The 20,629-nt window shown below is 53.8% G+C and overlaps 1 protein-coding gene and 1 long non-coding RNA gene across 2 annotated transcripts in view; one reads left to right on the top strand and one right to left on the bottom strand.

Annotated features, from left to right (window-relative positions):
• The window catches only part of RAB20 (RAB20, member RAS oncogene family), a 28,062-nt gene extending 16,885 nt beyond the window's left edge, over positions 1–11,177 (bottom strand). Inside the window, exon 1 of the mRNA XM_045772888.2 lies at positions 10,736–11,177. Coding sequence (XP_045628844.1) covers positions 10,736–10,907 — 172 coding nt within the window. The 5' untranslated portion in view covers positions 10,908–11,177. The remainder of the gene's footprint in view (positions 1–10,735) is intronic.
• A 239-nt stretch (positions 11,178–11,416) lies between these two features.
• On the top strand, positions 11,417–15,950 carry LOC148109317 (uncharacterized). Its single transcript, XR_015725882.1, has 2 exons — positions 11,417–11,963; positions 11,997–15,950. It is a non-coding gene; the product is annotated as an uncharacterized LOC148109317 (long non-coding RNA).
• The last annotated feature ends 4,679 nt before the right edge of the window (positions 15,951–20,629 follow it).

Here is a 20,629-nt window from a genome sequence, read left to right as displayed (position 1 = left end):
ACTCTTCCAGAAGCGAGGTCAGGCTGCCGCCTGCCAGATGCCCCCGCACGGCCCCGGAAGCCACAAGCTGGACAGGCAAACGCCCACCAACCGTCGTCCCAGAGGTGCGCCAACCAGGCACGGCCAGGCCCTCACACGGCGGCCGCCTGGCGGGCGGGGTCTGTGCCCTGCCGACCAGAGGCTGCCAGCCTCCGCCTCAGCCTCGTGCCTGGGTGCCGCCCCCAGGGCGGTGGGGACCCGCGGGCGCGCGCAGGGAGCAGAGGGTCACAGCGCGGGAAGGACAGCGTTCCGTCCGACGCCATCCCGTCCGACGTCATCCCGTCCGACGTCATCCCGTCCGACGTCATCCCGTCCGACGTCCAGCGGCCTCCGATCCTGCCCCGCCCCCCACGCGGCCCGGGCTGGCTTCCCGCAGAGGGGAGGCCGCGGGAATCCCTGTAACTCACCCAGCGTGATGGGCGCCGCGGGAGCCAAGACCGAGCCCTGCTGCTCACACGGTCCGGGGCGGCACCTGCCGCACCTCAGCCACCTGGACGCCCCTCAGCAAGCACCTCCGAGCGGCTTCTCCGCACGAGCGCCACCTCGACCTCCCAGCCGACCGAGGCCGGGGAGGCTGCGGAGCGCAGGCGCCCGAGGTGACCTCACTGGCCAGGACACAGGAGGCCGCAGACTCCCTACACTCTGGCGCCGGCCGCGGTTCCGCCACCAGCTGGCCGTCGGACATGGGACACCAGCTTCCAGGGTCTGTCTCATCTCGAAGAGGAAGAGGCTGGGAAGAGCGACGGTGGTGCGGAATCGCGCCGGCCTCCGCCGTTGCAGCCTGTGCGCCGGTACACGGGTGGGACCGAGTGACGCCCGCCCGGCCCGGACGGAGACCCTGGAGCCGCTCCAGGGCCGAATCACGGCTCCCGCGAGGGCCGGACTGGTCTCGCGTTTGCTGCCAGCAAACCCAGAGGTCAAAGCCACGCGCCTCTGCGCCTGCGGGTCCAAGGCCAACGGATCCACGTGAAAAAGGAGGGGGAGGGTGGTAGGGAGCTGAGCTGTTTCAGAAGCCGGAGCCCAGCGCATGGGGAGGCCAGGCCAGGGGGAGGGCAGGGAGCCATCCTCGTACACCCTCAGCCTTCGGGTCAACGGACAAATCAACAACTGAAGAAATGCTACAAGCTCCGCTTGGCGCGTGCTGAAATGCAAATACTAGAGTAAGGGCCTGCGTTCAGGTGAAGGCGGAGCTCGGAGGGCTAGAGTTTGAATGCGGGCTGGAAATAATCTATTGCAGGAAACCAAGGGATTCGTGGCCGCAGCAGCTCTCACCAAGTTCACAAGTGAACTTCTTTCTAAAAAACTCTGCTGAGACCAAAACGAACCATGAAATGTGTGCTTTATGGCCAAGAAAAGAAATCAAGACTAAAACCTTACAATTCCTAGGTCTCTTACTCCTTGGGCCACTCTGCCCACGCCCTGCCTCGTTCTGGACACACGTGCGTTACAGCATCGGAGAAATGAACGGACCTGCATTGCAGAATTACCCACACGAGCATGCATCAAGTCAGCTAAGGAAAACAAGCAGCAGACTATCTTCCTCACCAAGGTGGCTGCGTGTTAATTACCTACATAATAAATCCTCCAAGTCTGTCCATGAAAACAGAAATCTCAAATCCTATGGGACAAATAAAGGCAAACACAAAACTAACCTTGTCACAAATGGTGTTGGGTCAGCTGGTGTTGAACATACACCGACCATAAAACCCAAATAGCCTACTCGTAGGTAATTCACCTAAGAGATCAAAATTTATGTTTACGCAAAAACCTCTGTGAATAGTGATAGAGGCTTCATCCATAATCATCAAAAACTGAAAGCAATCCAAGTCTCCTTCCGCCGGGCGGACCGACAGGATTGGACACTCGCCACAGCACAGATGAATTCACATGCGTTAAACAAAAGAAGCCAGACTCAAAATGCTCCAAACTCTAGGAGTCTAGAGAAGACCAAGCTCTCGGGACAGAGACAAGCCGGTGCTATCTGGGCCGGCAGTGAGCAGGAGAGACTCCCAGGGACACAAGACTGTTTTAAATGGTAGAAACGGTTTGTATTTTGATTGTGGTCACACAACTGTGTATGCGTCCAAACTCCTAACTATACACTAAAAAAAGTGAATTTTACTGCATAGAGGCAAACATTCAATAAACCTTACTTAAAAATAAAACACAACCTAGACAACTTTACCAAAAAAACAAAAACTATTACCTAAACAAAACATGTTGCCAATTTTTAAACTACAAAGCCAAAGCTCTTAAAATTCATGGGGAGGGGCACCTGGGTGGTCAGTGGTTAAGGGTCTGCCTTCAGCTCAGGTCATGATCCCAGGGCCCTGGGATCCAGCCCCATGTCCAGCTCCCGGCTCAGCAGGGAGTCTGCTTCTCCCTCTCCCTCTGCTTCTCCCCCTGCTTGTGCTCTCTCTGTCTCTCTCTCTCAAATAAATAAAATCTTTAAAATATAAAATTCATGTGGGAAAAAACCTCCCCAGTAGGCCTACATAGCGTACGAAGTACGAAAGAGCATGCCACTATGTGAAGAACAGAAGAAAGCCGGAGTCCGCCCCGAGGCACGTGCGACAGGAGCTGTCTCCACAGTCAGGCGTGGGGACAGCAGATGGGCGAGAATCAGGCATCAGCCTTCTTCACCTTCACTGTGAGCACTTGGGAAAGATGCCTTCTCTCTGGCCGCCACGGGGTCGGATGATACCGCCGTCATTCTGCTTTGGTTTTTCCTCTGGCTGCTTTCGAGACTTCCTTGTCTTTCGTCTTCAGAATTCAGGTGTGACATGTCTTGGCAAGGCTCTCTTTCGGTTTATCCTGCTTGGGGTTCTCTCAGCTCCGGGAACCTGCAGGCTTCTGTCTCTGGCCGAATTTGGGAAGCTCCCGGCCATTCTTTCTTCTAGGACTCCGTCAGCCTCACCTTTCTCCTGTCCTTCCAGAACGGGGACAGCGCGGGCTGGTCTTCGGCCCCGCTGGTCGCCGGGCTCTGTCCGCCTCCCTCTCTACTTTCTCTCCGTGCTCCAGGCTGGCCAGTGTTTGCTGTTGTCTTCCCACATGGATCCTTCCTTTCTCCCCGCCACCTGGCTGGGGAATCCGCCCACTGTTTCTGTTACTGCACTTTTTTCATTCAGAAATTTCCATGTGGGGGGCGCCTGGGTGGCTCAGACGTTAAGTGTCTGCCTTCGGCTCAGGGTGTGATCCCGGCGTTCTGGGATCAAGCCCCACATCAGGCTCCTCCACTGGGAGCCCGCTTCTTCCTCTCCCACTCCCCCTGCTTGTATTCCCTCTCACTGGCTGTCTCTCTCTCGTCAAATAAATAAAATCTTAAAAAAAAAAAAAAAAAAAATTTCCATGTGGGTCTTCTTCAAATCTGTTTTCGCTGGGCTCTCTATTTTTTGTCATTTGTTTAGGGGTCCATGATTATTCACGGAAGCAGGCTTAGGTCGGCTGCTTTCGAGTCCTTGCTGGGTAACGCCGCCACCTCTGCCCGCCCCGGGCTGGCCTCTCCTGATTGTCCTTTTTGACTCCGTTGGAGAGCTTCCTGGTTCTTACATCATGAGTGCTTTTTTTTTTTTTATTAAAACCTGGACATTTCCATCCTGTGCTATCAGACACTGGATCTCACTTAAATCTTCCTTTTTTTTTTTAAGATTTTATTTATTTATTTGACAGACAGCACACGCAGGGGGAGCAGCAGAGGCAGAGGGAGAAGCAGGCTCCCCGCAGAGCAGGGAGCCCAATGCGGGGACTCGATCCCAGGACCTGGGATCATAACCTGAGCCGAAGACAGACACTTAACCGCTTGAGCCACGTAGGCGCCCCTTAAATCTTCCTTTTGAGATGGCTCCTTCGTCCCAGCAGGGGCTGGGGGCTGGGGACTGGGGCAGGGACTTCTCCTTCCTAACAAGAGGAGGCAGAAGTCCAGACTCTCCATACAGCCTCCATGGGCAGCGCCGAGGGGGAGAGCTTGTCACCCCCCGGCAGGGATGAGAGCCCCAGCTCCTACGAGATCTTGATGGTGGGGATGGGGTGCCCCAGCTTTTTCTGAGCATTTGGCTGGAGTACACCAGTTGTTGTCTAAAAGGTTTGTTGGGGGGGCGCCTGGGTGGCTCAGTCGTTAAGCGTCTGCCTTTGGCTCAGGGCGTGATCCCGGCGTTCTGGGATCGAGTCCCACATCAGGCTCTTCTGCTATGAGCCTGCTTCTTCCTCTCCCACTCCCCCTGCTTGTGTTCCCTCTCTCGCTGTCTCTCTCTCTGTTGAATGAATAAATAAAATCTTTTTTAAAAAAATTAAAAATAAAAGGTTTGTTGGGGGCCTGGGTGGCTCAGTCAGTTGAGCGTCAGACTCTTGATTTTGGCTCAGGTCGTGAACTTGGAGTTGTGGGATCGAGCCCCGCATCAGGCTCAGAGGGGAATCTGCTTGAGATTCTTTCCCTCTGCCCCTGCCCCTGCTTGCACAGTGCTCTCTCTCTCTCTCTAAAAAATATATATATATATATATCTTCTAAAAAACTAACAAAAGTAAGTACATAAATAAATATATATATACATAAATAAAAGTTTTGTTTACTAGGCTACCTCTTTCCTGATCTTTTGGTGAAAAAACAGGCCTTTAATTTTGTTTTGTTTTGTCTGTACCCTTTGGCATTTCTGGGTTGCTGGCTTCTTCAGCTCCAGCTCCAGGATAAATGAGGCAAAAAGAAAACCCAGTGAGCTCACCACTGTGTCACTCTGTGGATCTGGAAATCCGGGCCGGCCTGCCTCCACTCCACCTTTGATGTGAACGCTGGAATCTTCCTAGGGCACACGACAGCAGGACCAGGAAAATCTGTCATCACATGATGAAGCCATTCCTCTAAGAATGAACAGTCATGGGCTGCCTGGGGCTCAGTCGGTGAAGTGTCTGCCTTCAGCTCAGGTCATGACCCCGGGTTCTCGGATCAAATCCCACATGGGGCTTCTTGCTCAGCGGGGAGTCTTCTTCTCCCTCTTCTCCCTGCTCCTGCTCTCTCGCTCACTCGCTCTCAAACAATATTTTTTAAATAAAAATTAAAAAGGATGAACAGTCATTTAAGTTCATGTGTATGTACATGTGTGTACAGCTGTGTGTAAACATTTGTTTACAGAAAGGGAAGTTATGTGAAATCTCAACAAAGCATGAGGAGCAAGTTCGAGTTGAAATTATAAAGCCTACATTATCTTCCAGAGACATTACACGGGATTCAGGCATTAGTTAATGAGTACAGTTGACCTTAATTAGTTAAATTCTCCTGAATCAGCACCACACTAGTGAGCCTAAAATACCTCTTCCCACCCCCAGAATCCTCGGCGCCCCCTCCAGGAGGACTCTGGGCTGACCTCCCAGCACACGCACTGTTCACAGGCATCCTTTGTCCACTAAGTCTCGCAGTATAATGGCGCTTTGTCTGCCCCGCCGAACCCAGAACCCTCGGTTTCCTTCCACCTGTCTTAACACCCACATTCATATTCAGGCCACTGTTTCTGATCAAGAGAGCAGAGGAATTCTGCAAATGCGGCCTTGCACGCAGAGGGTGCCCACTCGAAGCCTGCAGGAGCGGTACACATGCGGACCCACCTCCGAAGATGTGGGCTTGCCCACAACACGGGCTCTGCAGTTAGCATCCAGACCTCAAATGCAAACCAAGATTTTTTCCAAGAACTTTTTTTAGTGGGGGCTCATGTCAATCTTAAGTCCAAGCCCCACCCTTACACCAGTCCAGCTGCTCAGAGGGGACCCACACAGTGCCCCTCGTTGCCTGTAAGGGATCATGGGCTCCCCCAATCACTGAATGCTGGACTCTGTGGGGAGTTTCTATAACCACAGAAAGGACTTTTAGAGAAGTGTTCTCCCCTCTACAGGACCCAAACCAGGGGTCAGCAAACTTTCTGCAAAGGGTGGGATTGTACATGTTTTTCTCTTTCTGTGCTCTATGGTCTCTGTAGCCACGGGTCAGCTCGACTGCTCCAGGGCAAAAGGAGCCACGGACTACAAATGCATTAGCATGGCTGTGTGCCAATAAAACCTTATTTATGACGACCAGGGAGGGCCCAGGTCAGTCTGATCTACGGGAAGGGGATGGCGTCCACCACACGCTCTCCCGTCACAAAATACCAACTGGTCGGCTCAGGGCCAGCATATTCGGACCTCCAGAACCACTCAGCAGCCGCGCTAACGTAATCAGGGAGCCAACGAAGATCTGAGTCCTGCACCCTCAGCTCCGCACTTGGTGCAGGCTTTCCCACGTCGGCACCAAGCCCTTGACGCTTTTTAAACTACACAGTCCTCACAGGCCAGTCCGAAGGATCGGCGATCAGCCCCTGCCTCCAGGTGGAGCTGGGGGCTGAGGCTTCTATGCAGAGTGGAAGGAGAACGCTGGGGGCTCACGGTCCTCAAAGACGGCCCATCCCATCTGGTATCTTCTGCTGTGCGCCTCCCCATCCTTCAGACACTCACGGGGCCGAGGCCCTTGGCTCTGGCACAGGGGCCAAGACCTCTCAGCTAACTTCACAGGTACTACGATTTCATACCCAGAACTGCAGCATCTTCTCCTGGGCTGTACCAAAGTTATTCCAGAGAAAGCTCTTAAACCAACTGTCACCTATGGGATGCAAGGATGGTTCAACAACCACAAATCAATGTGACACGTCCCATTAACAGAATGAAAGGAATGAATCATATGATCGTCTCCTCAGATGTAGCAGAGCATGCATCAAAACTCAACACCCACTCACGATAAAAATCGCTAACAAATTAGGCATAGAAAGAACACATCTCCACACAGAGTCATTACCCCAAGTGCTCTGAATCTCCGCCCCTTCGATCTCGCCATGTATCGCAGAATTACTTACTGGGGGCCCACCCGAGCCTCTCCTGTCCTTCTGTGACAGACCTGCTGGTGGTGACCGTGTCATGAGCACCCAGGGCTGGGAGAGGATCGCTTCTTCAGCAAACACTCACAGGCACTACTCTTCAAGCACTTTGCCAAGATTAACCCACCGATTCCTAACAACACTTCAGGTGGCTGCTACAACCGTCCCCATTTTATACAGGAGGAAAATGAGGTGGAGACACGAAATAGCCACAAAATCACACCTGCGGTCAGTGGCTGTGGTTGGTAGAATGGCACACACCCCCACCCGGCAAAGAAGTCCTAAACCCTGGAGCCTGTGGAGAGGTTATGTCACATGGCAGGGGGGAGCTAACGTCACAGACAAAGTAGAGTTGCCAACCAGCTGAGCTTAAAGATTAACAAGATAAGCCCAGTGGACTCAGGGGTCCTTTAAACGTGGGAGAGGCGGGTTTGACAGTCAGGGTCTGAGAGACACGATGAAGACACCGTGGCCTTGAAGATGGAGGGTGAAGGAGCCACAGGATGCAGGCAGTCTCCAGAAGGTAGAGAAGGCACAGAAACAGATTCCCTCCGGCGCCTCCAGAGGGGAGCAGAGACGGCTGACTCCTCGGACCCACGGAGTTCTTCTGACCCGCGTGTGAAGCCCCTAGGTTTGCGGTGCTTGTCAGAGAGGCGGCAGAGTACTCACCCTGATGCTGTCCTGGGAGCGGGGACCGCTGGACAAAGCTGCACCTGGCTTTGGAACTGGGCAACGGGCAGAGGCAGGAAGACTCTAAGACGCATGTTAGCAAGAGCCTGCCCCGCCTCGCACAGGCCACTAGAAATACTATTCGAGCAGCCCTGCTAGCGAGGGCTCAGGAGGAAGCGGGGAGCATGGTAGAGAAAACCCGCATTGTCTGTACGCAAGGATACACAAGCCGGCATGAAGACGCGAGGCAGAAATATGGACGTTAAGGTGTTTTCAGTGGGAGCTCGGATGGAAACAGGGAACGTGTTCCTGGAGGAAAGGGGATGCGTGTCCCAAAGGGGTCTTCATGGGACAGATACTGGGGATGAAAAAGTGAGCCACATCTCCCCCTCCAGGGACTGCAGCCCTGGGGAGAAGGAATAAGGGAGGGGGCGGCTAGCTTTCCAGGGCTCCGGGGATGGAGTTTCTTTGGATGATCCAATGTGAAATGATACCACTTCTTTCCTTGTGGCCTCTCCCCCTGCCCTGGAGTTGAAAGCCCAGGGAGCAGCGGCCCCAGGCGTGTAGGAGGGGCTGGGTTGACTTTGCTGAATGATGGGCAACATCTTTTCAGACCGTTCAGACCAACCAAAGGCATGCCCAAGAAGAGAGTGGTGGTGGATTCTGCTGGGGCCCCATCTCGTCTCCAGGCAACCGCTTTTGCTTCCAGAATGTATCAAACCTTCACGGTGAATGCCCCACATCTGTCTGCCCAACTAGGCAAGGGTTGGAATGAGCAAGGCACAATGAACGGAACGCACGGCACCTGGACAGACCGAAGTCTGAATCCGTCTTAGCTTCTGCCAGCCTCCATTCCGGACCTGGACGTGATCTCACCCCCTTCGGAAGGCCTCTTGTGTCACTGAATAAGATACCTATTAACCAGCCCGGCAAACCTCTCCTCCCCTCTCCAGCTGCCAGCAGCCAGCTACCCTGTTGCTGGAAAGGACGAGAGGAAGACCCTCGGACCCCTCCTCTCACCTTTACTACTGAGCAGCCTGACACCGCACACCCCCACTTTCCCACCCCAGCCACCTCCTGTGACCGGGGCCGGCACTAAAAACAATCCTCTGGCGGGTCCTTACCCTCTACCTTGGCTATGAAAAGTAAAATGAACACAGCTTAAAACACGACGTCTGTGGAATGGGAAGAACGTTCAAGAGCAAGACAAGGAGGAAGGAGAATCCCCTTCAGAGCTAAACTTTTGAATTTCCAACAAAGACTTAGGAAAAGGTATCTATTCACACGTGTCCGGGCATCACTTAGACTTCCGGGTGGCCCATAACCCCCAGTGGCTGGGGTGCCAGGCACAGAGATGGCCTGTGTCAGCGCCAACGCCAAGCCTCGGTCACCCTGTGCATGTGTACACAGGTCAGCCTGCAGGGACAGGGCCTGGCCACCCCCGCAGCCCCGGGAGCCGGACCCGGCTCACACTAAGGGTTCCAGGAACAAGAAGGCAGCAGCCAGGAAATGAGTCGCCGCCCCCGGGAGCCGGACGAGATGTCTAGGGCATGTCATCTGCTGTATTACAAAACCCTCTGGTGACCAAGATTCCGGCTGCATCATGCCCTGGTCACTGAAGAAAGTGGCCAGTCGAAATTATTTTGCTACTTCATACTCGTGACACCATAGACACCTGCTCTCACACTAGAGGTCAGCTCCTATCCCAGAAACACCAGTGCACAAGGTACAGGCCAGCTTCTGACGGCAGCCGCTACAGGGCCGCTCGGTGTGGGACCCCAACACTAATCCCGCATCATCCCCTTGTAAACCAAGGACAGCAACGAGGGCCCGCCGGCCAGCTACAGGATCCACAGGGCCAGCCCTGCACAGAACAGGCAGCCGAGTCCCTTCAATCTGATGTGACTTCGAGAGCGTGTGTTCCATCCCTGCTGAACACTTAGTGCTAGAAAGTCAGCTTAGGTCAAGGGTCTGGGAACCTCACTGCGCCGCCTGGAGAAGAGAGCAGGGAGGGGTAGCTTTGTGCCTGGGAGACGCTATTTTCACAGCATGACTACAAATCATCCAGGCAGACATTAACCACCGCACTGAAAAAGACAGCAGCAGAGAACGGACGGAGAAGGGCACATGGACATCGGTGAACTCCACTAACTCCACTGTGGACAGAGAACTAGTTCTAAGTTTGTTTACTTAGCACACCGGCACGCCCAAGTTGGCCATCTAACCTTTTGAGACAGGACCCTCGGGTATATAGGTCACTTCTGAAAGTGCTGGGCTTCTGGGAGTCATGCTCATGGAAAACGTGCCCAACGATTCACAGTGTCTTTACTTCCTTCAAGCATCTGCTTCCTCTTCCTGGGGAAGGAGGTAAACGCTATTGCCAGGGTACCTTTGCAGAGTTAACAAACCAAAAGCCTGGATCAAGACCCTGTGATTTGTACTTTGGAAAAATCACAAATACCACATGTACTAAAAATAATTCATCGCTATCTTAAAAATGCTTCTGCGGAAAGCCACTTCAAAGCCCCAGGACACACAGCAGCTGAGATCAGGCAGGTGGTAAGTGAAGTGGGAAAGGCAGATTGCTCAGGACTGCGAGCCGAGGCCTGAGCTCAGCTTCCTGGTCTCCTGACGAAGCCCCGTAGGGAAGGCTCTAGGGCTCAGCTTCCTCTCTTGAAAAGCAGGGGTAATTACAGCAGCTTTGCTCCCCCTCAAGGTGGTTGGGGACATCAAATGAAATCATGTGCACCAGCCTGGGGTTCCCATCAGTAGGCTCGGGACAGGACGGTGGAGCCAAGCCCCCACACGGTACACAAGACACCAGGAGCTTCTCTCCTTGGAGCTAGGGGCTCTTTTCAAGTGTCACCCGTATTGTCCCTAAGACCCACCTAGTGGCTAAAGTTTCCCAACCAGCAAAGGAGAACAAGAGAGGGGCCAAGAGCGGCCTCGCACTGTGACTAGGGGCCTGACCCCGAGATGGGGTCACATGCAGGGCAAAGGTGGGACCTGTGCACGGGGACCCTGCCCTGGGCGAAGTCCTGCCCCGGGACACCCCGGCCCTGGGGGATGCTTCTCTCCCGCCGGAAGCCCCCCGTCTGCGGAGCCCCAGGACAGCGGGCCCGAGCGGTGCCCGCCCTCACCTGCGGTGTCCCAGATGGAGATGTTGTAGGAGCGCCACTGCTTTAGGTAGAAAGCACCGCCCACCGTGCTGACCGTGTCCGGGAAGCGCCGCTCCATGTACCTCTGTAGCAGCGACGTCTTGCCCACGTTCATGTCCCCCAGAAGGACGATCTTCCCATCGGGCTTCCTCATCTTCCTGCAGGAAGGCCCCCTCCTGCTCCCGGCGCCCGTCCGGCCCGTGCGCCGCTGGAGCAGCCGGCCGCCGCCCCCCGAACGCTCGGACCCCGGGACTCGCGAGGACCCAGACTCGCGGGAACCCGGATTCGCGGAGACCCGGGCTCGCGGGGACCCCGAACTTGCGGGGACCCGCGGGGACCCTCCAGCTCCCACGCCTGGGAGCGCGGAAGAGGAAGTGTGTCTCTGAGCCGGGGCAGGAGCGGGAAACCCAGCTCAGCGCCCACCTGGGGTGTCCAGACAGCTGCAGTCCGCTCCCGTCGGGGGCGCCCGGGCTCCGCTCCGGTCACGCCCCCAGGCCCGCCCTGTGATCACGCCCCACGCCCCTCCTCCGCCCCGGGCCCCGCCCCGCCCCCACCTTGACCGCGCCCCCGCCGCCGGTGGCTCCTGCGCCAGGCCGCGGACTCGGTCCCGGGGGCGGGGTGGGCGGTGCGCTGGCCGGGGGCTCGCTCGGGCAGCTCGCGTACGTGCCCCGCGGCACCGCGGGAGGGGTGGGGGCCCGCGCGCGTCCAGCCCGCCGCCGCTCCCCCAGCGGCGCGGACCCCTCATCTGCGGGCGCGCAAATGTAGCCACGAGTCAAGGCCGTTGTAAGACGTTCACCTTCGAGGAGCGTCTGTGCAAACCTCGCGGCCGGTTAATGATTAGAAAGCGGGGGCGGGGGGCCGACGGTGCCGCTTTTGTTTTGTGCTCTTCGCTTCCGCAAGAAGTCGTTCATGCTGCCGTGTATCTGAAAGGTGGACGGCCGCGGCCGGCTAAAACTCTGGAGGGAAAAGTGCCTGTGTCCGTTGCAATGCCTACTAGCAAAATCTTTCCTCCTTCCTTTTCTGAGTGAACCCTGAAATGCTTCTACCATATGCCGCGCGTGTGGTTTGGTATTTCTTGTAGAGAAAATGCTGGGGCGGCACTCGGTGCTCTCGGTGGTTTCCTGAGATCGCTGTGTGCCGGCGGGTCCCTGTGAGAGGCGAACGGGACGTGGCGCACTCAGGCGCTGTGAGGCACGGGGGAGGGGCACAGGTGCGGGAGCGGCGCCCGCACGGAGCGGCCCAGGAGCGGGAGGTCACGGCCACACCGACCTTTCCTTACTCCTGCCTTCTCTGGCCGGACACCTGCCGTGCTGCCCACACTCTGCGCATTATCTGCCCCCACACGCGGCCCCCGCTTTCTCGAGAGTTCTCCCACCACCCCACCCCACCCCCGCTCCAGGGCCCCGTCCTGCTTTGTGTACCTACCGCTCTCTCAAATCGTACTGCATACCCACACGTCGAGCTGCGCAGCCAGCCTCTCCGGGACGCAACTCCGTAGGCGGAGAACAAAGGCACAGAGGAAACGTAGATAAAATGAAGCTTCGTTACAACCTGCAGCCCCCGAACGAGTACTTGAGGCCGGCAGTTTGGGGCTCCTCCCGGAGCCAATCTTCATGTTAATGCCTTGCTAGAGGGAAAAACGACTGGGTTTGACCAGAGCCAGGCCTCCAGGATTCTGGGTCTTCGTTAGCATATGGAAATCCTTTTGGAAACTCCCTTTGTCTTGACCTCTCCCCCGGTTCCAAAGTCTGTAATCAGTTGCCCCTCACAATCCCAGTGCAGCTCTTTCTGCCCAGGGTCCTGTCGCCCTGCTGTAATGAAACCACCTTTTTGCACCAAGGACCTCGCAAGAATTCCTTCTTGGCCCTCAGCTCCAGACCCCAACATGTCCACATCATAAGGAAGGGATTTATTGTGTGGTGCTCACCAGAGCCTGGTGAAGCGTATCTTGCACACGGCACTTGCTCAGGAAAGCTTTGAGTCAGGGGCGCCTGGATGGCTCAGTTAGTTAGGTGTATGACTTTTGGTTTTGGCTCAGGTCATGATCTCAGCGTCGTGGGATCCAGCCCGCGTCGGGCTCTGCACGGGGCATGGAACCTGCTTAGGATTCTCTGTCCCACTTGTTCAGCCCCTCCCGGGCCCCTCCTCCAGGCCCCCCTCCGGTGAGTCCTGTCACACTTGCTCTGAGTGTCCCCCACCCTCCCAGCCCTTCCGTGCAGCTAAGCTCCCGGCCCCTCTAACCAGCTCATCATAGTCACTGTCATCTCATTCTTACCTCCGGCAGGAATTTCAAAATTCCCTAGGGACAGGGAGCATGTTTTAAAGGAATTCTATATCCCACCCAGCTCAGCACGCCTTCCTCGGCTCACCACGTCATTCACTAAACGAGGGGCTTTAAGCCCATGAGGGTCTTTGGGTTTTGTCCTCTGGTGTCTCCCAAGTTCCTAGAACTGGGCCATGGTCTGTGCTCAGTTCATGTGTATTTGAATACATTTCGTTAACTGAGTGTTGTCGCCCCCGGAAAGACTGCTGCTCTCCGAGCAGGTCTGCAGGGGAGGGACTGTCCCAGCACCTAGCCCAGTGCCTGGCATGTACAATTCACTCAGCCAGTCTATAAAAAAATTTACATTCTCCATACTTCGAACAACTAAATTCAACCACAAGAACGTCTCCGTATCAAATTTCAACCCCTCCTAAAAAATGCCTTACGACTCTCAATTGCCTTATTCCTGTTCAGGAGGTGGCCCGGAGGAGGGAGGCAGATGACGGGGTGAGTCTGTTTAAGGAGCTACTTACCTGCCAAGGGTGATGTTTATTCTGCCTGGATCTAAACCACAGGCCTAACAGGCTAATGCTTTTTCCAATTGCTAGATGAAACATTCCCAAGGCCAAGAAAAATATGTAGCTTCCTTTCAAAAGAGATCCAAACTGAGCAATTCTGGGACTGTCCGCAGTGAAAATCTAAGAAATAAGAAAATGTGGTTGCTCTTGTTGGATTTTGCAAAGTAACTTGGGAGTGTTTGTAGGTGCCTTTGACGTAGTTTTTGGAGTAGTGGTGGTGGTGGTGAGGTCCAGGCCTCCAGAAAGAACTCTTGAGACGTCTTTGGTGCAAAATGGTGGTTTTACTAAAGCTCAGAGACAGGACCGTGGACAGAAAGAGCTGCTGAAAAGCAACTGATTATATATTTTGGGGGTGGGGAAGGTAAAGATAAGGGAAGTTCCAAAAGGACTTTGAAGACTCCCTGGATATAGGAGGCCCGGCTGTTGTCAAACCAAGGGTGTTTTCCCCTCTAGCAAAGCATGAACATTCAGTTGGGAGCTTCCTGGAGAACATTGCACTCTGCCTGCCTCAAGCATTTGTCAATGGGCTGCAGGTTATAAGGATCTAATTTCATCTACATTCCCTTCTGCCTTTGTTTCCCACATCACCCTTCTTGTAGAACAATTGTACCTTTTAAAATACCTTCCTCCTTTTTCAAAAGCAAAGGAAAACAAAACAGCAATAAAACCAAACCTGCCTATCTATCATATATTCATTCAGTGGGTAGGAGTTGAAGCACTAAGCCCTGACCTAGGAATGGAGCAATGAGAAAGACAGCCAACAAAATAAACAGGCAAAATATATAGTGTCCTAGACAGTGATGTGAGATGGAAGAAAATAGAACAGGGACGGTACGTAGAGAATGAGGCCTGAGGGTGGATGCAGGGGGTTCCATTTTAAGCAGGATGTCTTCAAGATGAAGTTTTCCTCAGTGTTAGGAGGTAAGGCATTGAACATGCATTTACCTGTAGGACGAAGGGTTCGCATAGAGGGCAGTGAGTGCAAAGGCCCTGAGGCAGAAGCCCGCCAGGTGGGCTTGATGGACCACAAGAGGTCGGAGCAGCGGGAGCAGGAGAGAGAAGGTGAGCTAGATATTAGATCTGTGAGGAGGGGGTAGGTGGGGCAGGGAAGGATATTGGGACCTAGAGGTCATCATAAGGGCTGTGGCTCATACTCTGAATGAGATAACAGGGTACCAGAGGATTCCGAGTGGAGGAGAGACAGGCTCTGTCCTACACGAGGTCACCTGCCCGCTCTGTTGAGGTGGCCACGGCAGATGCAGAGACCTCAGAGAGAGACAACGCTGGTTGGGATTAGCGCGATAACAGAGGAGTGTTCAAAGTTGTGTGCAGTCTGGGTATGTTTTGAAGGTGGAACCTACAGGATTTGCTGTGGAATAAAAGGGGGGAGGGTGAAGGGATAGAGAGAGGAGCAGAGGACAAGTGTCTGGAAAGATGGGGTGCCACGTACATCTCTACCAGCTCCAGGCTGACTGCAGTCCTCTCTAGAGCAGGGCTTCCCCGCTTCAGCACGGCCACAGGCCCGGCACCCAGGTCCCTCTCGGTGGTGGTGGAGGTGGTGTCCTGTGATGTTTGGTTGCCTCACAAGGGCGACCAGAGCGGAGTGTGAGGGAGCAACTTCCACAGGCTCACACAGCTGGCCACAGAGAGGATGTGTCTAAGCCTGAGGTCCTGCCCTCTGCGCCACGCCAGCTGAGCAAGGACCCCAGCATTTACATTCATAAAACATTGATTTCCTTCTCTGTCGTTCACACCCACAGGACCCACATCTACTTCAGAACAAAAGTGATTTCTGTACAAGGTGTTCAAGTGAACCACTGACAGCAGCCGATGCTACCCTCAATGGGGGACACAGTGGGTTGAGCCGTCACATCAGGGGACAGAAGACGTTGTTGCCCACTCGTCCAGTCGTTTCTTTAAACTCATCTCTTACTGGTGGGATTGCCAGGCCAAGCATATCTACTTTGTGCCACGTAGGGTTAGGTTCCCACGGACAGGGATAGAAAGCCCCACATAAGTGGAGTTTAAAAGAGACATTTATTTCTCTCACAAAACAAGTTCTGAGGTAGACCATCTGAGGCTGGCCTGGCGGTCTGTTCTGCAAAATCCGAGGGACTCTTTCCAGCTCACAGCTCTGCCAGCCAAGAGGGGACTCTCAACCTCCTGCTCCTGGTTGGAGCTCCAGCCATCACACTCACGTTCCAAGCAGCAGGAGTGAGGAAGGGCTGGCCAACTGTCAGGTAGCTGACACATGACACTTTTGCTTACGTCCCATTGGTCAGAAGTTAGTCACATGTACTGTATGGTGACTAACATAATATAATAAAAAATCATTATTAATAAAAAAAAAAAAGAAGAAGAAGTTAGTCACATGGCCATACAGAATTGCAAGGAAGGCTGGGAAATGTAGTCTTTACTCTGAGTCATCGGTACCCAGATAAAAATTCTCTAATTGGAAAGAGAAGGAGGGAAAGTGGGGAGGAGGGACAGCCAGCAATTTCTGCCGCTCACATGTAACAAACTCAACCGATACTGTTTAAAATGCCTCAATGCCACAAATACTATGTCATTGTATACTTCCATTAATACGGAATTTCAGTATTCTCTTCTCCTGGCTGGCAAATAAGCCTTCAGTTATGTGCCAAATCTAAATCATCATCTCACTGGGGCTCAGTGGACAGGTACATTGACAGCAGTGACAGTCTGCGAGGGACGCCGTGGGGAAGAAGAGCAGTGCGTGTGCTGCACACATGCCCTGCCCGTCCGACACGCTCCCAACCCCAGGGACAAAGCTTCATCTTGACCAGGGTGGTAGGTAGAATGGGTCTCATTTCCATTTGTGTTTCTTTGACCATCAGTAAGTTAAAATCTTTATTTAAAAAGTCTACCGGTTGGGGTGTCTGAGTGGCTCAGTGGGTTAACGTCTGCCTTTGGCTCAGATCATGATCTCAGGGTTCTGGGATCGAGCCCTGCGACGAGCTCGCCACTCAGGGGGGTCTGCTTCTCCCTCTCCCTCTGTCCCTGCTAGTGTACTCTCTCTCTCTCACTTGCTTTGTCTCTCAAATAAATAAAATCTTTAAAAAATAATAAAAATTAAAAAATCTACTGGTCATTAATGAGTTTTCTTTTGTTAATTGACCCTTAAAAACCTGTGAATAGGGGCGCCTGGGTGGCTCAGGTGGTTAAGCAGCTGCCTTTAGGTCAGGTCATGATCTCAGGCTCCTGGGACTGAGCCCCACATGGGGCTCCCTGCTGCTTCTCCCTCTCTCCTTGCTCATGCCCTCTATGGCTATCTCTCTTCTTCTCTCAAATAAATAAATAAATAAAAAGAAGAAACATTAAAAAAAAAAACCTGTGAGCATTTTTTTAACATTTTTAAATTATGGTACAACTATAGATTTGACATTCTTCAAAAATAAAAAACTGGGAGTCATGTTATCATATGTACATAAATTTCAAACATATAAATATAAAACATAAATCATAAACATGTAAATAAATTTCTATGATGTATAACATTTAAAAGCTTATCTGTTTGTTTACTCAACTACGTCAACCTTGTTTCCGGCTATTTTTTTTAAGTTTTTTGTTTGTTTGTTTTTGTTTTTGTTTTCAAGAAAGAGAGAGTGTGCCCGCACACACGGTGGGGAGGGGCGGAAAGAGAGGGAGAGAGAGAATCCCAAGCAAACTACCCACTCAGTGAGGAGCCCCATGTGGGGCTCGATCTCACAACCCTGAGATCAGGACCTGAGCCGAAATCAAGAGTCAGACGCTCAGCTGGCAAGGCCACCCAGGCGCCCCAGGGATTTTTTTTTTTAATGTGTAAGTGTTTTTTATTTGTATGTAACCAAATCTACCAACTTTTCCTGCATAATTTCTGGCCATTTCAATATCCATTGTGACCCTGTCACACACCTGCTGAAGGCCTGGTGTGAGCTGAGTGAATGGAAAGATCTCGAGAGAACTGAGTTTGGAACCCAGGCTGGCCACGTTTTAACTGAATGACTCTGATCGAGTGTCCCTAATGGTGCTGCCCTCTGTTTCCTCGTCTACCAAATGTAGATGACACTGCCCCTCTCTCGGCATTGCGGACCAACAACCCCCTACACAACTCCGCAGGCCTGAGTTCCCTTATCCTCTCCTCTGGGGGGCCCCCAATTCGACCAGCATTCCGTCAGCCGGCACCACCAACACGCAGTAAGATGACTCAGGTCCTCGGGGACAGCAACCCTGCCCCAGCTAGGACAGGAAATTGCGGGTGTTTATCGAGTTGGGCTTGCTTTTCAATTTCAGAACCCCTCTACCCTGAGTTTCTGCTTTCCTTCCCCTTAGAATTCCCTGCATCTGCTTCCCTTCTCTGGAGTCAGCTGATGACCCAGGGCGGGATTCCCAGCTATGCTGCCTCGGGAGCACCTGTCGGGAGGTGTGCACCGCGTCCTTCTGGGACTGGGGTGGCAGCACCTCGGGACCCTCTCCGGGGCTGCTGGGCAAACCACATTCACAGAAAGACTGTGCGGCCTAAATCTACACACAGATTGGGGGGTGGGGAGGCAACCTAAGTGAGAACATTTGAAAACTCCTTTCCCTGCTTAAAAGCTGTGAAACAGGGGCGCCTGGGTGGCTCAGTCGATAAGCGTCTGCCTTCGGCTCAGGGCGTGATCCCGGGGTCCTGAGATCGAGCCCCACGTCAGGGTCCTCCGCTGGGAGCCTGCTTCTTCCTCTCCCACTCCCCCTGCTTGTGTTCCCTCTCTCGCTGGCTGTCTCTCTCTCTGTCAAATAAATAAATAAAATCTTTAAAAATAAATTAATAAACAAACAAACAAAAGACCGTGAAACAAAATTCCCAAAGCTGCAGTGACGTCACTACTACCGTACAGGCCGCTATTGGAGATCAACGGTCGGCCACAGCCGCTTCTTCTTAGATTTCAAAATACATCTTCACTCGATTTGACACCAATGTCTTTCATCAGCTCATTTTCTGTTTATCATAAAAACTATCCAAAAACCTCAAAATAAATTTCAGGAATTTTGCAGAAATGCAAACAAAGTCAATACGAACTCCAAAAATGGTAGATTTCTGATAAAAAGAAAACCTTCCAAAATAAAAACTACGTGGGGCCACACAGTGCGGTGGGGGTGGGGGGGCACAGCTCCTGCTGGCCGTGCCACCCGCTGTCCTCGCCCTGGCCCACCTGGCCCCTGCAGCGTGTGCGGGCACCAGCCCTACTCACACACACTTGGGCAACGTAAGGACCAGTCCTGCCCACGAACCGCATGGCTGGTCCAGGATCAGCCCCCCAGCACCCTCCTTGCTGGTGTCTTCCGAAGCAGCCATTCTTTCTATCCCTGGCTCAGCTCCATCCAAAGCTGGGTGATTCCGTCCGTGGACCCCAAAGTGTGGGCCATCGGTTCTGTCCTAACCCTGCCTCAAGCATCTCTCAGACACCCTTCTCTGTGTTGTGATGGACACTGGTCTTTATGTTTCTTTCCCCCAAACAGACGGCAACCTCCTTGTGGGGACAGCGATGTTGGCATATTTTCCCTGGTGTATTCATCTGCTCGGGCTGCTGGTTGGCTGGAATGACAGATGTTATTCCTCCGCAGGGCTGGAGCTCGGAGATCCAGACAGGCCGGGCTCGGCGAGAGTGGCTGGCGCTGCGGTGCGCGGGAGACGCCGTGGCGGGTCTGCCCCGTCTTTTCCGGACAGCATTCCTCCCTGGGCTAGGCATCGAGATGCAGAGATGGGACATCTTCCTTTCCTCTGTATGACAGGCTCCACTGTCCCCTCAGGTCTGGGACCTTGTTGTGGAGGACGTGCGTCTGTGGGGAGGACTTCGAAGGGCTTCAGGGGACAAGAAAGGAGGGCGAGAGGCCAGCACTGCTGTGGGAGCCTGGGGCAGTCGAGTCCTCGCTCTGCTTCCCTGTGGGTGGAGGTGTGGGTTGTCGGCCCCCCCCTCCCCTGCCGCCCTGGCCTCCCACCTCCCCTCTGTCTCTGACCTGGCGGGATGCCCCTTTCCTCTCTGGACCCATGGTTTCTCTGGGGCCTTCCTAAGCTAGGACGCCTCACCTGCTTTCCGCTAAGACTTGGGGGCCTTAGGATCTGGCCATTCCCTGCAGCCCTATTCAGTTCTGAGAACCCCCTCTCACGGATGGTTTTCCTTGAGCCAAGCCAGCCAGCACCTCAAATTCTCTGGCCCCACTCCCTACATGTCTGCAGTCAGGAACTCCCAGTGGGGCCCGGCCTTCCAGTGACTCTGAGCAGCTCAGGCTTGGGGGCCCTTCAGCAGCCCCCCGAGCTAATCCCCCCAGGTTCCTTGGCCTCTCCCCACCAGGCCCAGAGCCTCAAGGACCACTGTGGAATCCCCTTACCCACGCCCCTCTAGCTTCTTTGCAGAGTGAGGGGACTGAGACCCCCAGAGCTCAGAGGACAGGGGAGTCCCCGTCTGCCTCGCTGCCTCTTTTGCACGGGGTCCTCAGCAAAGCTCCTCCTGCGGGCCTGCCCCCCACCCCGGGCCCCCGTGTCTCTGCGGAGAAACTCGCACACAACACCCGGCCTAAGAGAAGGGTCCTCCCCACACACCTTGCCCTCAGACTTTGGTGATCAACCTGAGAATTATTAGACCTGCTAAGAAGGCTTTGTAAAGTTGTGGGTTTGGGGTTTTGCTGGGTTTTGGGTTCTTTTATTCTTTCACCTGCAATTCCTCCTTTATCTTTCCCTGAGTCTAACATTTAGGGTTTGGTTTTTCTTCAACAGCTCAACTTCCTCTTGCGAAACCGTGGACTTCCCTGTGCAGATAGAACAAGGAACTCTAAATTAATTGCTTTCGCTTTTTCAGTCATCGACTGAGTGGATTTTAAACGTTTTTTGAACATCGTGTGAGCAAGTCCTCCCTCCGTCGTGCCGCCTCGTCCATCACGACCTCATCCGCCTGGACGCAGAATGTGACGGCGTCTGACCCAGGAGAGAGGCAGTGGGTGGGGCGTTTCATTCTCTGTAAAAGAATGACTTTTCCTGGTCTTTATGGACATGCCACT

Source organism: Ursus americanus, chromosome 10, assembly GCF_024610735.1.
Source record: "Ursus americanus isolate L20-20 chromosome 10, mUrsAme1.1.p, whole genome shotgun sequence".
Classification (NCBI taxonomy): Eukaryota; Metazoa; Chordata; class Mammalia; order Carnivora; family Ursidae; genus Ursus; species Ursus americanus.
This window is presented reverse-complemented; position numbering and strand designations above follow the sequence as displayed.